The 16,659-nt window shown below is 47.2% G+C and overlaps 1 protein-coding gene across 8 annotated transcripts in view; it reads left to right on the top strand.

Moving 5' to 3' along the window:
• Positions 1–12,999, top strand: part of nav2a (neuron navigator 2a) — a 440,534-nt gene extending 427,535 nt beyond the window's left edge. For all 8 annotated transcript variants that reach the window (XM_070899720.1, XM_070899724.1, XM_070899722.1 and 5 more), the window contains 3 exons: positions 5,429–5,547; positions 7,164–7,367; positions 9,341–12,999. In XM_070899720.1, the coding sequence (XP_070755821.1) occupies positions 5,429–5,547; positions 7,164–7,367; positions 9,341–9,466 (449 nt within the window). In that variant the 3' untranslated portion in view covers positions 9,467–12,999. The remainder of the gene's footprint in view (positions 1–5,428; positions 5,548–7,163; positions 7,368–9,340) is intronic.
• The last annotated feature ends 3,660 nt before the right edge of the window (positions 13,000–16,659 follow it).

Raw genomic sequence — 16,659 nt, 5'->3', positions numbered from 1 at the left:
CCAATGCCCTAGGCGAGCGGCGACTTTGGCCTCCAGCTCCTGCCAGTTCACCGGCCAGGCTTCCTCGTCTGGGCTAAGGTAGACTCCCAGGTAGAGGAGATGGGTCGTGCTCCAGGTAAAAGATATGAGCTCCTCCGGCAGGGAGTCCACCCGCCACTGACCCACCAGGAGTCCGGAACATTTCTCCTTGTTGATCCTGGTGGAGGATGCGGCCGAGTAAATCTCCTGGCACTCACGCATCCTCCACAGGTCAACGGGATCCTCGACCATGAGGAGCACGTCACCGGCGAAAGACGAGAGGACGACCTCCATGCCCGGCCCTTGCAGAGCCAGTCCCGTCAACCTCTTCCGCAAGAGGCGCAGGAAAGGCATATAACTGGCCGGACATGGGGCATACCTGGTGCACTCCTCTCCCAAAGCGAAGGGGCGCCATCAAAGACCCGTGAATCTTAATCAGATACTCCGCGGTGACGAAATACGTCCCGAACCCGAAAGCGCGCAGAGTTCCAAACAGATACGCGTGATCCACCCTGTCGAACGCCTTCTCCTGGTCTAGGGAAAGGAAGGCGACCGACAGACCAGCCTCCTGGGAATTATGGACCAGGTCCCGGACCAGATGGATGTTGTCGTGGATTGTCCGACCTGGGACCATGAAGGACTGGTCGGGGTGGATCATGTGGTCCAGCACAGCGCCAAGCAAGCAAACATCACCCTGGCAAAAATGTTGTAATCCGTGCTGAGGAGGGAAACCGGGCACCAGTTCTTTAGTAGGCGGAGATCGCCCTTCTTAGGCAGCAGGACGATGACTGCCCTGCGCCAAGAGAGGGGCATCTCCCCGGTCGCAGACTTTCCCACAGGACCCGTACGTAGTCACCCTCCAAGACGTCCCAGAACGCCCTGTGGAACTGCACGGTCAGCCCGTCCAGCCCCGGGGACTTTCCCCTCGAGAGTTGTTTGGGGGCACCGGTCAGTTCCGCCAGGCTTAGCGGAGCGCCAGATATTCGGAGGCCTCCGGGCTGACCTTCGGCAGGTCCTCCCACAAAATTCTATGCGCTTCCTCGCTGGATAGATCCGGAGAGAACAGAGCCCAGTAGTAGCCTTGGGCCCTGTTACTGATGCCCTCCGGATCCAAGACCAGGGATCCATCGTCGGCCAGCAGCTTCAAGAGCTGCTTACGGACCCCCCCCCCCAGTCTTTTTTCCAGCGAGTAGAAGAAGAGGGAGCCACGGTCCAGGTCCTGAAGGAACTGGATCCGCGACCTCACGGACGCGCCTCGGGACCCGACAAGCTGCAGGTCCTTCAGCGTGGTCTTCTCAACTTCATACACCGTCCGCAGGGCCGGGTCATCGATGACTTGACACAGATGGGCTTCTAGGTCGAGCACCTCCTTCTCCAGGCGCCACACTCTGGCCTCCCGCCTCTTGCTCGAACGCTTCGCGTACTCTTGACAGAAGAGACAGACATGAGCCTTGCCCACGTCCCACCATAACCTCAAGGAGGGGAAGCCCCCCTGCTTCCTTCTCCAGTCGGCCCAGAAGTGACGGAACAAATCCTGGAACCGCTCGTCCTCCAGCAGCAGGTTGTTAAAGTGCCAGTACGCGGACCCCACCCAGCGGTGGGGTCCGCGTATGGACCTGATGAGCAGCGCCGGCTCGGACCATTTGTCCAGGGCCGGATGGGCTCTATTGCGGCGACCCTGGCATTGCGCCAAAAAGTCCCGGAGTTCCTTGACAGGAATGAGGGGGGACTCAGTGGTGGGAACGAGAAGATCCATCACCTCAATGGTGATGGACTCCAGATCGTCTCCTGCGCCCTCCACCGAGTCCCCGTCCCCCTCTGGGAGGTCGCCACCAACAGCCGGTCCATCGACTGCACAGGGTACGGCAAATGGCGCAGCCGCACCATCTGGCCCTACCTCTGTCACGATCCCACCCCCAGGATCGTCGGCAGAGGAGTCCTCCCTGGGCTCCCCCTGGGATGCCGGGTTGGGAACCGGCAGCGGACGGGGGGGGCCCTCCGCCCCAGGCACCGGGGGGCATGAAGAGACCGGGCCGAAAAATAGCTCCGGGTCCTCCAAGACCCCCCAGCTCCAATGTCAGGGACAACGATTGGGGTTCCACACCCTCCCCACTACCATCCCCCGGCCCAGCGGGCGGGTGTTCATGAAGCGCATTAAAATCTTGTACTTTTTCCGCCAGGTCGAGCAGATGTCAATAATTGGCTGGACAGGCTTGGACTCGGCCTCATCGGCCCCGCCCGCCTCGGGACACTCGACCCGTCGGCAACATTTTCTTTTCGCGGCCCCGCGCCCCTCGAAAATGGCAGTTCTTGTTCCCCATCCCCGGGGGGCTCAGGCTGGGCAGCCTTGGCTGTCTCGCTCTCCCGAGGGACAGACTCCCCCTGCCTTCGGCGTGCATTGGGAGCGCTGGTGGGGGATGCGGGACATGCGGCGGGCACCAACTCCTCCACAGAGCTATGTTGTTCATCCTCCGCTTCCATGGAGTGGTGCCTCCTTTTTTTCCTGGAGGGACGCGGAGGCAGGGAGCTCTCCATGTCTGCTGGGGCTCCCTCCTCCGCTCCCTCCTTCTGATTATCTTGCCGACCACGGGTGGCAAACTCCCCGCAGAGGCGGGTGCGGTCAGGGGCTTGGGGCCGGGCTCAGAATGCACTGCGCTCACCGGCGATAGTGGGGGGGGCGGGGGGGGGCGAGCGCGTTGTTTGGGCTGTGTGGCCCACTGAGGGGACTATCCGGAGGGTGTTTATTTGTTTTCTTCCGCGCCTTCCTTTCGCGCGGACGCTCTCCCTCCCGTGGATGGGGAACAAGAACTGCCATTTGCGGGGGGTGCGGGGCCGCGAAAAGCAAAGAGGCCGCGAAGACAAAGGCCTCCGACGATGCCCGCGCACCTACGTCTCCCGGCACGCGGACGCTACCAGGGGAGGACTGGCGGCGGCACCAGCCTTGGCCGCTTTAGCTGTTTTAGCGGCCGTGGAGGCGGGGCAGTTCTTGCAGACATGCCCCACCTCCTTACAGGCATGGCACCGCACACCGTCCGACGTCCAGCAGACGCGGTAGGCAGTCCCCTCGTGGACCACACTGAATGTACCACTCTGTTGCCTCCTCCCGGGCCAGCTGAACGAAAAGCTGGAGCCGGAAGGAGAACACCTGACGGAGGTTGGCCTCCCTGAAGCCGAGCGGTATCGGTGTTATCGCCGACCTCACCTTCCCTAGTTGACGTAGGTGGGGGAGGAGGAGCTCACCGGGAACATAGGGCGGGACGTTCGAGATGACAAACCTCTGCACAGTGGCCTCGAGAGGATCCACTGACAGGAAGGTCCCACCCACCGTGAGCCCCTTACTGAGGGCCAGGGACACTGCCCGCTCCGACCCCAGGAAGAACACAGCCTTCCCGCACATTTTGGAGGCGGTGACAATGCCCGAGGGGCCGACTACCCCAGCTCTTGCTCTCACGCACTCCTCGATGGTCGTGTTGGGGTGAGTGTAGCTCTTGACCCCGTTCTTTTTAGTAATGAGTCGGAAAGATGGCGGGGCAGCAGGAGTCGGCGTGACCTTTGCTGTCACGCGCGCATAAGTCTGTGCTGGCCCCGCCACCAGCGAAGATGGACTCGCCATATTGGGGTCCCTTTAAGGGCTACACTCACCCAAAGTCACAGGCCTGAAAGGTCTTGATTCTGAACTGACCCCCGTCCGGACGGAATTCCTCGTTGGCGCCAAGCCCCGAAACCTCCCTCGGGGCTCTTGCGCGTGCAAATTCTTACAGGGCTTGAGAGGGTTAATGCAGGGAGGATGTTTCCTCTGGGTGGGGATTCTAGAACCAGGGGTCACAGTCTCAGAATAAGGGGTCAGCCATTTAGGACTGAGATGAGGAGAAATTTCTTCACTCAGAGGGTGGTGAATCTCTGGAATTCTCTACCCCAGAGGGCTGTGGAGGCTCAGTCTTTGAGTATATTCAAGACAGAGATTGATAGATTTTTGGATATTAAGGGAATCATGGGATATGGGGACATTACAGGAAAGTGGCATTGAGGTAGAAGATCAGCCATGATCTCATTGAATGACGGAGCAGGCTCGAGGGGCCAAAGGGCCTACTCCTGTTCCTAATTCTTAAGTTCTTATGAATTGAATGTACCCTGGGTGCAGAGTTCAGGAAAGGGGAGCAAAGATCTGGATGATCAGGTCTTCACCCTGTAAACACTACCCGAAGACTCCTGAGGTGAGCTGAACCTGACCTACAACTACAGAAGATGAAGGTCAAGTGGAGTCATGTAACTGAGGCAGATGGAGGCATTCCCACCTTCCCGTCTCTTTTTTTTTCTTCCTCTACATTTCCTGGATGCCCAAGCGCAGAGACAACCAGAAAAAGCTGATACTGTGGCCTACCCACAGACTCCCACTTTGTCATGTGGTGCCGGGGGAGGGGGGGGGAGGGGTAGCGGGGTGGTGCGTGGAGCAACCCGGGGTAGGCCCAAGTTATGAAGGTAAGCACCTTATTGATTTTGAACTTTCAGGTAGCCCATCTCCCATCGAGAGCCAGAGGTACACAGTCACCCAGGTCTGAGAGGGCTGCAGCTGTCCCAGATTTTCCAGGCCCTACCACCAACATGCAGTCCTGTCAGTGCACCTGGGCCATTTAAATGACACAGCAAAGGAAATAAGGGCAACTGCAGAGCTCGATAGGAGCAGCACACTAAGAAGGAGCAATAACACTCAAGAAGCACAACACCATCCACGACAAAACAACCCGCTTGATTGGCAATTCCACCCACCAGCTCAATCCCTCCATCATCAACATACCATGCTACAGTGTGTACTATCTACAAGATGCACTGCAGCTAGTTGCCAACGTAAGAACATAAGAAATAGGAGCAGGAGTAGGCCATTTGGCCCATCGAGCCTGCTCCGCCATTCAATAAGATCAAGGCTGCTGTGACAGCATCTCCCAAACCCTTAACGTCCGCCACCTCAAAGGACAATGTGAGCAGATGCATGGGATCGCCATCACCTCCAAGTTACACACCATTACAACTTGGAAATATATTGCCATTCCTTTATCATCACTGGGTCAAAATCCAAGAGCACCCTACCCAACAGCACTGGGAGTATCTTCACCACATGAACTGCACAGGTTGAAGAAGAAGCCCACCAACATCTTTTCAAGGGCAACTAGGGATGGCCAGTAAATAAACTCAGCAACACTGTATCCCAAGAATGACTAACAAATTTGGGGCCCAGAAAAATCGACCTTTATGCCTGTTGACTTCACTTTTGCATCAATTCAGTTTTCATTGAGGAAGAATAGGCATAGTAGAAGTTGGAGTTACATATTTTTCTTAAATAGATTAATGTATTTTGTTAAATATATCAATGGAAATCCTAATCAGCCATTTAATTCAATTTCTAATTCGTTAGGTCCACGACTGTTCCTGTCCTGTCCAATGGATGTTGATGGTTCAAGAGTTTGGTTCACAGACTTGTGGAATTATTCCATCATCCCATATCTGCTGGAGGCAGTCAGGGAAGGGTTACAGGTGGGTAAAGGCTATGGGTGCATTTTCTTCAATGTTTGCCCTCGGAACTCCAATAGGAACTGTACATAAATTGCCAATGAACCTTTTTTTGTGTGCCTGGAAAATAGTGTCTCATTTAGTTAACACAAGGCAAATGACCCAAAAATTGTTTTGCTGGGAGACCATGTCAATTTTTAAGAATAGATTAGATAGGTTGAAAGAAAGAGGGACATGGGAAGGTTGGATAGGAGGGATATGGAATAACTGGGTTGACTCCTAAGATGAAGGGGTTGTCTTATGAAGAAAGGTTGAGCAGGTTGGGCTTATACTCATTGGATTTTGGAAGAATGAAATGCATAAGATTCTGAGGGGACTGGACAGGGTAGATTCAAAGAGGATGTTTCCCCTTGTGGGAGAATCTAGACCTAGGGGGCATAATTTCAGAATAAGGGGTCACACATTTGAAACGGAGATGAGGAATTTCTTCTCTGAGGGTCGTGAATCTTTGGAATTTCCTACCCCAGAGACCTTATTGAGGCTGGGTCATTGAATATATTCAAGGTAAAGATTTTTGAACGACAGGAGAGTCAAGGGTTATGGGGAGCAGGCAGGAAAGTGAAGTTGAGGTCAAGATCAGCCATGATCTTCTTGAAGGGGTTCAAAAGGCCAAATGGCCTTCTCCTCCTATTTCTTATGTGCTTATGTAGAATGGGTACATCGGATTAGAATTACTGCTGACGTAGAGAACAAACTGTTTTGACTGTTTCTGTCTTGCAATTTCTATATAGTCCTTTATCGCTTCTGGAAATCTACAAAAAGTATAATCTGACAATCAAGCAATTTGCAGCTGACTTTTTCTGTCTGCTAAACAATTTCTGGGGGTAGCTGTGCAGCTCATTCACAGTTATGCCAAAACTTAGCATTGAAAAAGTCGGTCCCGTGCTGCTCACTTCCTTAAAGGGAATGTTGCTGCTAACTAGTTATTGCCTTTCAAACATTACTGTTCAATGTGAATGAATTTTATTTATTGTCCTGTACTTTAAGAATTATCTCTTTGTTTGCTTTTTAGTTACAAGGAGAATTTAAGCTCTGAGGAAAGATTGGGCAGGCTAGGTTTGTTTTCTTTGGAACAGAGGAGGCTGAGGGGGGACCTTATTGAGGTGTATAAAACTATGAAGGGCCTAGATAGAGTGGATAGGAAGGACATATTTCCCTTACAGAGGGATCAATAACCAGGGGACATAGATTTAAAGTGATTGGTAAGAGGTTTAGAGGGGATTTGAGGGGAAATGTTTTCACCCAGAGGGTGGTGGGAATCTGGAACTCACTGCCTAAAAGGGTGGTAGAGGCAGAAACCCTCACCACATTTAAAAAGTATTTGGATGTGCACTTGAAGTGCTGTAACCTGCAGGGCTACGGACCAAGAGCTGGAAAGTGGGATTAGGCTGGATAGCTCTTTGTCAGCCGATGCGGACACTATGAGCCGAAATGGCCTCCTTCCGTGCTGTAAATTTCTATGATCCTGTGATAGTTTTAGAGTTGGTGATCTTATAGTTAGTTCAAATGCATTTTGAAGGATTATTTTTTTTTCTTTCCGTGATTGTCTTGAAACGTAATAAATCTTTTCTGTCCCGCAGCTGTACGGAAAGCGAGCTCCTTGGGAGGACCCAGCTAAGTGGGTGATCGACACATACCCTTGGGTCGCCACCCCGCAGCAACACGAGTGGCCCCCTCTGCTACAGCTGCGGCCTGAAGATGTAGGCTTTGATTGTTTTATACTGACACGGGATGGCGGTTCCAGCAAACAGGCTCAACAGAGCGACGCCGAAGGAGATCCCCTGGTGAGTTGGAAAACAGTCTAAAATTCAGTTCCTGTAGCTATGGCAACAAACTTGTGAACCTGCTAGGTCCTAATAGTAGACTAATTTGTATCCTGGGTAATGAAGCTGTTTTATTTTCGTGCCGTTTTATTGAGGAACAATGCCTCAAGGGAAGGAAAAACATTAAGACACATTTACTCCTGCAGTAAATTGTGTCACTTCTCTGGTAAACAATGTTGAAGGAATGTTTAAATATTAATTCAGTAAAGGAATGATAAAATGCCTCTTTAAAACACCAATGTATGATCTGTACCGGCAATAGTTACTGTTTCACTGATGTCTGTAACTGGCTGCTCAGATGGGAGCATTGCACTGCCTTTGATACTATTTATAATGATGTTTAGTTTGCCATGTTTATCGGCTCCACTATTTATTTACCCTCTTGCTTCTCCATACATGGTTCAAGTTTATCCTTTTGTGTTTTTCAGTTACTTCGTAAGGTTGCCTTTGCACTTCAGTTTTTAGGATCCATTTATTAAGTTTCTGTCACTCCAGGGATCTTCACTCACCGGCCTTGCATATTGGGAAATCATGGGCCATGTGCCTGCAGTTGCCCCGATGTACACAGCCAGCGGGAGTGGTGAGGGATTAGGTGGCGGTGTGGCAATCTCTCCATTCCAAGGTCAGACTCTTTGGCTGTGGGACAGAGGTGAGCCGGCAGGAAAGAGCCAATGGGGTGGAATTTGACTTCAACAGCAACACCAGGCAGGCTATAGCAAATCTGCCCATTTTTACACCTCGCCCAATTTTCAAGAAAATTACCCAGATCTCACATTGTCGAGATCAGGGGAGTTGGTACTTGACTCACCTCTCCCAGCCCACTCGGTTCCTGCTCCAGGTTAAAATCAGGGTTAGGGCGATATTTTGTTCGACCAGCCGGTACCCGATGAATGTGAGGGTTTGCTCACACAGCAGCAGCCAAACAGGAGGAGAGATTGTGGTAACGCTGCCTCAGCCTTGGAAGGGGAATGTGGGGTAGGTGTAGTCTTTTGTGTGCACTGAGGCTGAGAGATAATGGTGCACAGTTTTGATCCATCTCATCAAAGGCTATTTATCTAGGAGTAGGCTAACACCAGGAGTAGGATATTGCACCAAACCCAATTGAAATTCTGCTCGGCATCCAGGGAGAGCACTAGATTGGGTAAGCTTTCCTGTTGCTTTGATGCACTGCATTAAAACGCAAAACTTCATATCGATGAATAATTTTCAGCTATGTTGTTTTTTAAAAAAAATCTTCTTAGGCGATCCCTTGGAGTTGAGGTTGACTTGCTTCCACAATAATGTGAGTTCTCAGGTGACTGATGAGTCCACTGTGGGACCTACAGTCTCTGTCACAGATGGGGCAGACAGTGGTTGAAGGGACGGGTGGGTGAGCTGCTTGGGTTGTCATGTGCTCCTTCAGTTTGCGCTTGGCTTCTGCGTGCTCCCGGCGAAGAGATCCGAGGTGTTCAGTGCCTTCCTCCACTTTGAGCGGTGTTGGGCCGGGGATTCCCAGGTGTCGGTGGGAATGTGGCACTTTTTCAAGGAGGCTTTGAGGGTGTCCTTGAAGTATTTCCTCTGCCCACCTATATGATCTAAAGCAGACCATGCGACACTACTCTAGAATGTCCACTTCCTTGTTTGGGACATGAGGGTTGCACAAAAAACAGTCTTATAGCTGGGAAATAATTTGAAAACGAATAGCTTTTACCTTTAAAACTGTTTTGGACACATTGGGTAAAGGCTTGCCATTTATAGTGCTTACGTTCAGCTTTAGTTCAAAGAATGAGGAAAATCACCAACTGAAGTGTATATGCCCAAGCGAATTCCCTTCACTTCTGACTCTTCATATTCTGCACTGGCAACTCTTCCTTCATTTATAAACTGTGAGAGCTCGAGTTTTCAATCAGGACCTAACGTACTGAACATGTTCCCTTATTTTTTTTCCCCTCCAGATGAATATGTTGATGAGGCTACAAGAAGCTGCAAATTACTCAAGTCCCCATAGTTATGACAGTGACTCCAATAGCAACAGCCATCATGATGACATTCTTGATTCATCTCTCGAGTCAACTCTTTGATTAAGTGTTCTGCCAAAATAATCTGTCACTTCTGTCCAACATTTCTCTGAACGCTTCCATTGAAGGTGAGGACTTAAATACTTGACTCCGAAGAGAGAGAGAAAAAAGACTGATCAATAACTTTGTTGCTCACTTTGTTGGACAGAAGCCTCAGTTTAAAAAAAATGGGGCTTCAAGTACGAGACACTTTAAATCAATTTTAAGTATTGAAACCCTGGTGGGTGCAGGTAACCCAAGGGAGACTAAATTTTGGGCTTTTTCATCCCCCTCCCCTTGTTTTGTTTTATAAACTCGAACTGCACTATTTCTTCATTTAACTGCTGGAGGCATTTATGCCAAGCCAATGGAGAAATGTTGTACACTGCATACAAAAAAATATGAAAGCCTGATTTTAATAGGTATGGAACTGATGTCATTGTGCCATGTACAGTCCTGGAAAGATTTAACCTATGCTGCTCTCAACCAGTCAGCAGACACTGGACATTCCAAGCAACTCCTTCAATAATGGAGAGCGAGGGGGAGGGGGTTAGATGTGAACCCCTCAGCTGCAGGTGGTTTTGGTGCTACATTACCCACCCTTGTTGCTTTCGTGCAGTCGGCAGGGTGCAACAAACCAAGCCAGCACACGAGTTTGGTCTCGGTTTGATCCGCAGATTACAGGCCACCGAGTACGCAGTAAACGTTCAGGTTTCTTCATCGACAGGCCAACAACTGACTGTCAAAAGGATGGACAGTACTTTCCGAGACCCATGAGGAACAGACTCTGGAACACATGCTTGAGCCCGAAATCAATAATCAAGGTCCCCATTTTCTCCTCCTCCTCACTTTCCTTATTGAAAACGCACGCACACACATCTTGATTGTCACTAAGGCTTGTCTCCTCACCAGGACTGATAACACCTCCACTGGAATTGCACTTTTTCTTTGCAAAAACACGAAAGAAAAGCTGGATGGAGCTGTACCTCAGCGAAGAACCGCAATCCTTCAGCCAAATCCACGCAAGCCTTTTTACAACGTCTGGTGCTGGAAATAAATGATGCCTTACTCTCGCTCTCTCTCTTTTGTACTAATTTTCCTGTTGCTTTTCTTCGCCATTTATTTTGTATTGTTTCTGAAAAATAGGGCTGGAATTTCATCTCAAAAAACACTAAAAGAGTCGAGATCTTTTTTTAAATTGGCATTGTTTCAAATGATAAGCGAGTCATTTGTTAGAAGCAAGGCAAACAAAGAGAAAAATCAATAATTTCTTGGTTCAGAATCAGTCTGCAGCTTATAGTGTTTGTATCGTGACAGTGATTTTGCCTTTGATAAAATACTAAGCTGTACATTTGGATCTTTCGTACTGAAGGCGATGCCAACTCTGCAAAAAAAAAAAATGGACACTACAAAGATAATGATGTATAAATATTGAAATCATCCAGTGACTCAGTAATAGATTTTTAATTGGAGTGCTTGTTGTGCCGTGCTGTTGTCCCCTGCTTTTATGTGATGTATCAACACAAAATCTGGTGTTTATACACTTCGACTGATCAATGTGTTTCACCATACCTCAATGGGTTTGTTTATGCTGCCATAATCCTGTTGTTACGGTACCCTGTTCACAACCTTTCCATTGTTACATTGAAACTGTGATGGAAATGGCTCAGCTCAGGATGAGTGAAAGAGCAGGAGCCAGCGCTCAATTAAATTGCTACCGAGCGTATTTGCTTTTGTTTAAATTTGTAATTTAAAAAAAAAATGCTTCCAGACGTTTTTCTTTACTTTCCGTCACATCATGGTGTCCGCTTGTTTAATAGTCTTCTAAGTTTAAGATGCTATGCAATATTCATGCTAATTCTTAACGGAAGCCAAAAAAAAAGTCTTTTTTTCGTTGAAAACTGCCAGCATTTGTACAGGCTGAAAGAGACTTGTATATGGCTTTGGCTCGATTTCTAGATGGTGTTTTCTGTAAATTTTGGGAGATCTGTTTAATGATGAAATGCTGATCATAGTAATGATTATTGTACCAAACCCATGTTTGTTACTTGTAATAATTTTTCACATGGTTGTTAAATGGAAAACTATTTGTAGGATTTAGTGACTTAAGTGGAGCAGTTGTTTTGAATGTGTTTAATATGATGTACATTTTTTTCATTGTAACATAAATTGTAAATAATTGATTACAGTGATGCATTTTGATGAATTTTCTAGCCATTTTTAAAACACTAGGAAATGAGTATTTTGTGTACTGTATGAGGTGTCATCCCATTTGAATCAAGTCCTGGTCACTCATTGGATTCAATATGGCCTATACAAGACCATGTCTCATTTGAGGAATAAATCTAGTTATTGTACCAGTCTTAAATTATTCCTGATTCAATAAAATGAATGCTTATTTATTCAACCTTCTGTTATTTTTAATCTTTTTCTGCCAATCTGTGGTATTTGGTAAAATGAAGGTGGAACAAAGCATTGCAACAATTTACAAATTCACATTTATAAATTTGGAATACTTTATTTTTTGGTACATTGGTGACGCTTTGGCTAAAAATTAAATGCAATTTAGCACAAATGTTTCAAGAATTAAACCCAGGATAATGACAGAGATGCAGAAATGAAGCTCACATAACTGAACAGCTTCAAGAGCTGTGTTCTCTGTACAATAAGCTAATGCCTGTAATACTAGGGAGTAAAATATGGGGCAGTCAGTCAATGGGTTTACCAAAAAGTTGGCAAAAGCAAGCAAATCATGAATTACAAAGTTGCAAGTGAATTCATAGAATGACAGCACAGAAGGAGGCCATTCGGCCCATCGTGCCTGTACCGGCTCTTTGAAAGAGCAGTCCAGTTAGTCCCACTCCCCTGCTCTTTCCCCACAGCGTTCTATTTGTTTCCCTTTGACTAATTATCCAATTCCCTTTTGAAAATTATTGTTGAATCTGCTTCCACCCCCCCTTTCAGACAGTAAATTCCAGATCATCATAACTCGTTCTGCAAAAAAAAATGTTTCATGTTCCTCTGGCTCTTTAGCCAATCACCTTAAATCTGTATCCTCTGGTTACTGACCCTCCTGCCTTTGGCAACAGTTTCTCCTTACTCTATCAAAACCCTTCATGATTTTGAGCATCTCTATCAAAGTCATGAGCGACAAAGTTATGGATGTTTTCCTCACTTGGTGGGATGGCATTGAATTATTCAGACCTGGTGGTGCTGGTTCAATCTTCAGTCTAGCTAATTGAACATACAGCAAGTGTGACCTACGAAAGGTCCCAGCTTTGACTCCCAATTGAACCCAAAAGACTAGAGAATAGTTAACTTGTGATATAAAGCAATTTGTAATATTAACAGGTGCAGATTTAACAACTTTTCTATAAATGTAAAAAAATACTGATTCAAATATTGAATGAAGGTTTGCAACTTTTATTGCAGACAGATGTCGATGATTGAAATACTGTTATTAGTGTCTGTATCCACTAGATGTCAGTAAATCCATGCAGAATCGGATGATGATGATGAGTAGAATGGCTCCTTTTTTTCTAATTCTTGCTGGTACCAAAGAGTAAATTCATTTTTTTTAAACTTAAAATAATAGTAATGAATTGAATAGTTTTCTAGTCAGTCTCCTGTGTTTTTGCAGACCTGAAGTCGAGGCAAAGTGCTTTATTCCGACCAAGGAGCGTTGGAGGGTGGCGGGTGACGCTGGAGGAGGGTGTGAGGAGTGGAGGAAGAGGAGGAGGATGAAAAGCTGAAGGGGGAATTGGATGAGGGCAGTAAAGCTGGTGAAGTTGGCCAACATTCAATGTGATGGTAAGGGGGTAATCAGGCTCTCCTCTCACCTTTATTGCCCGTCTCTTGTTGCCCTGAGAAGATGGTGGTACAACTACAATAGGGAATGCTAGCATAGTGGTTATGTTTAAATCCCACCACGGCAGCTGGGGATATTTAAATTCGGTTAATTAAATAAACCTGGAAGAAAAAGCTAGTATCAATAATGGTGACCATGAAGCTGCCAGATTGTCGTTAAAAACCCACCTGATTCACTAATGCCCTTTAGGGAAGGAAATCTGCTGTCCTTTCTCAGTCTGGCCTATATGTGACTTCAAGATGGTTGAATCTTAACTGCCCTCTGAAATGGCCTAACCCACTCAGTTGTACACAACCGCTACGAAAAACAAAAAAAGAATACAACCGGACAGATCACCCGGCATCAACCTCGGCACCAACATCAGACATGACCACGGCACACCCAGACCAGTTGACCCTGCAAAGTCCTTCTCACCAACATCTGGGGACATGTGGCAAAATTGGGAGAGCTGTCATAACATAAGAACATAAGAATTAGGAACAGGAGTAGGCCATCTAGCCCCTCGAGCCCGCTCCGCCATTCAACAAGATCATGGCTGATCTGGCCATGGACTCAGCTTCACTTACCCGCCCGCTCCCCATAACCCTTAATTCCCTTATTGATTAAAAATCTATCTATCTGTGATTTGAATACATTCAATGAACTAGCCTCAACTGCTTCCCTGGGCAGAGAATTCCACAGATTCACAACCCTCTGGGAGAAGAAATTCCTTCTCAACTCGGTTTTAAATTGGCTCCACCATATTTTGAGGCTGTGCCCCCTAGTTCTAGTCTCCTCAACCAGTGGAAACAACCTCTCTGCCTCTATCTTGTCTATCCCTTTCATTATTTTAAATGTTTCTATAAGATCACCCCTCATCCTTCTGAACTCCAACGAGTAAAGACCCAGTCTACTCAATCTATCATCATAAGGTAACCCCCTCATCTCCGGAATCAGCCTAGTGAATCGTCTCTGTTCCCCCTCCAAAGCCAGTATATCCTTCCTTAAGTAAGGTGACCAAAACTGCACGCAGTAATCCAGATGCAGCCTCACCAATACCCTGTACAGTTGCAGCAGGACCTCCCTGCTTTTGTACTCCATCCCTCTCGCAATGAAGGCCAACATTTCATTCGCCTTCCTGATTACCTGCTGCACCTGCAAACTAACTTTTTGGGATTCATGTACAAGGATCCAAAAAGAGTTTCATGTACAAGGACCTCCAGGTCCCTCTGCACCGCAGCATGTTGTAATTTCTCCCCATTCAAATAATATTCCCTTTTACTGTTTTTTTTTCCAAGGTGGATCACCTCACATTTTACGACATTGTATTCCATCTGCCAAACCTTAGCCCATTCACTTAACCTATCTAAATCTCTTTGCAGCCTCTCTGAGTCCTCTACACAACCCGCTTTCCCACTAATCTTTGTGTCATCTGCAAATTTTGTTGCACTACACTCAGTCCCCTCTTCCAGGTCATCTATGTATATTGTAAACAGTTGTGGTCCCAGCACCGATCCCTGTGGCACACCACTAACCACCGATTTCCAACCTGAAAAAGACCCATTTATCCCGACTCTCTGCTTTCTGTTAGCCAGCCAATTCTCTATCCATGCTAATACATTTCCGCTGACTCCGCGTACCTCTATCTTCTGCAGTAACCTTTTGTGTGGCACCTTATCGAATGCCTTTTGGAAATCTAAATACACCACATCCATCGGTACACCTCTATCCACCATGCTCGTTATATCCTCAAAGAATTCCAGTAAATTAGTTAAACGTGATTTCCCCTTCATGAATCCATGTTCCGTCTGCTTGATTGCACTATTCCTATCTAGATGTCCCGCTATTTCTTCCTTAATGATAGCTTCAAGCATTTTCCCCACAACAGATGTTAAACTAACCGGCCTATAGTTACCTGCCTTTTGTCTGCCCCCTTTTTTAAACAGAGGCGTTACATTAGCTGCTTTCCAATTCGCTGGTACCTCCCCAGAGCCCAGAGAATTTTGGTAGATTATAACAAATGCATCTGCTATAACTTCCGCCATCTCTTTTAATACCCTGGGATGCATTTCATCAGGACCAGGGGACTTGTCTACCTTGAGTCCCATTAGCCTGTCCAGCACTACTCCCCTAGTGATAGTGATTATCTCAAGGTCCTCCCTTCCCACATTGCCGTGACCAGCAATTTTGGCATGGTTTTTGTGTCTTCCACTGTGAAGACCGAAGCAAAATAATTGTTTAAGGTCTCAGCCATTTCCACATTTCCCATTATTAAATCCCCCTTCTCATCTTCTAAGGGACCAACATTTACTTTAGTTACTCTTTTCCGTTTTATTTATCGGTAAAAGCTTTTACTATCCGTTTTTATGTTTTGCGCAAGTTTACTTTCATAATCTATCTTTCCTTTATTGCTTTCTTAGTCATTCTTTGCTGTCGTTTAAAATTTCCCCAATCTTCTAGTTTCCCACTAACCTTGGCCACCTTATACGCATTGGTTTTTAATTTGATACTCTCCTTTATTTCCTTTGCTATCCACGGCTGGTTATCCCTTCTCTTACCGCCCTTCTTTTTCACTGGAATATATTTTTGTTGAGCACTATGAAAGAGCTCCTTAAAAGTCCTCCACTGTTCCTCAATTGTCCCACAGACTAGTAAAGCATAATGCCTGACATAATCATACAGAATCATACCTTTCAGCCAATGTTCCAGACTCCTTCATCACCATCCCTGGGTATGTCCTGTCCCACCAGTAGGACAGACCCACCAGGGGTATACAGTCGGGGAGTCTCATGGCTTCAAGTCAAGCATGGGCAAGGAAACTTCCTATTTATTACCACCTACCACTCTCCCTCAGTTGATGAATCTCTACTCCTCCATGTTGAACACCACTTGGAAGAAGCACTGAGCGTCGCAAGGGCACAGAATGTATTCTGGGGGACTTCAATGTCCATCACCAAGAGTAGCTCAGTAGCACCACTACTGACCGAGCTGGCCGAGTCCTGAAGGACATAGCTGCCAGACTGGGCCTGCAGCAGGTGGTGAGTGATCCAACACAAGGGAAAAACCTACTTGACCGCGTCCTCACCAATCAATCTGTAGCAGATGCATCTGTCCATGACAGCATTGGTAGCAGTGACCACCGCCGAGTCATTGTGGAGATGAAGTCCCGTCTTCACACTGAGGACACCATCCATCATGTTGTGTGGCACTACCACTGCTAAATGGAATAGATTCAGAACAGATCTAGCAGCTCAAAACTGGGCATCATGAGGCGCTTTTGGGCAATCATCAGCAGCAGCAGAATTGTATTCCACCACAACCTAACCTCATGGCCCAGCATATCCCTCTATCATTACCATCAAGCCAGTGG

Source organism: Pristiophorus japonicus, chromosome 14, assembly GCF_044704955.1.
Source record: "Pristiophorus japonicus isolate sPriJap1 chromosome 14, sPriJap1.hap1, whole genome shotgun sequence".
NCBI lineage: Eukaryota > Metazoa > Chordata > Chondrichthyes > Pristiophoridae > Pristiophorus > Pristiophorus japonicus.
This window is presented reverse-complemented; position numbering and strand designations above follow the sequence as displayed.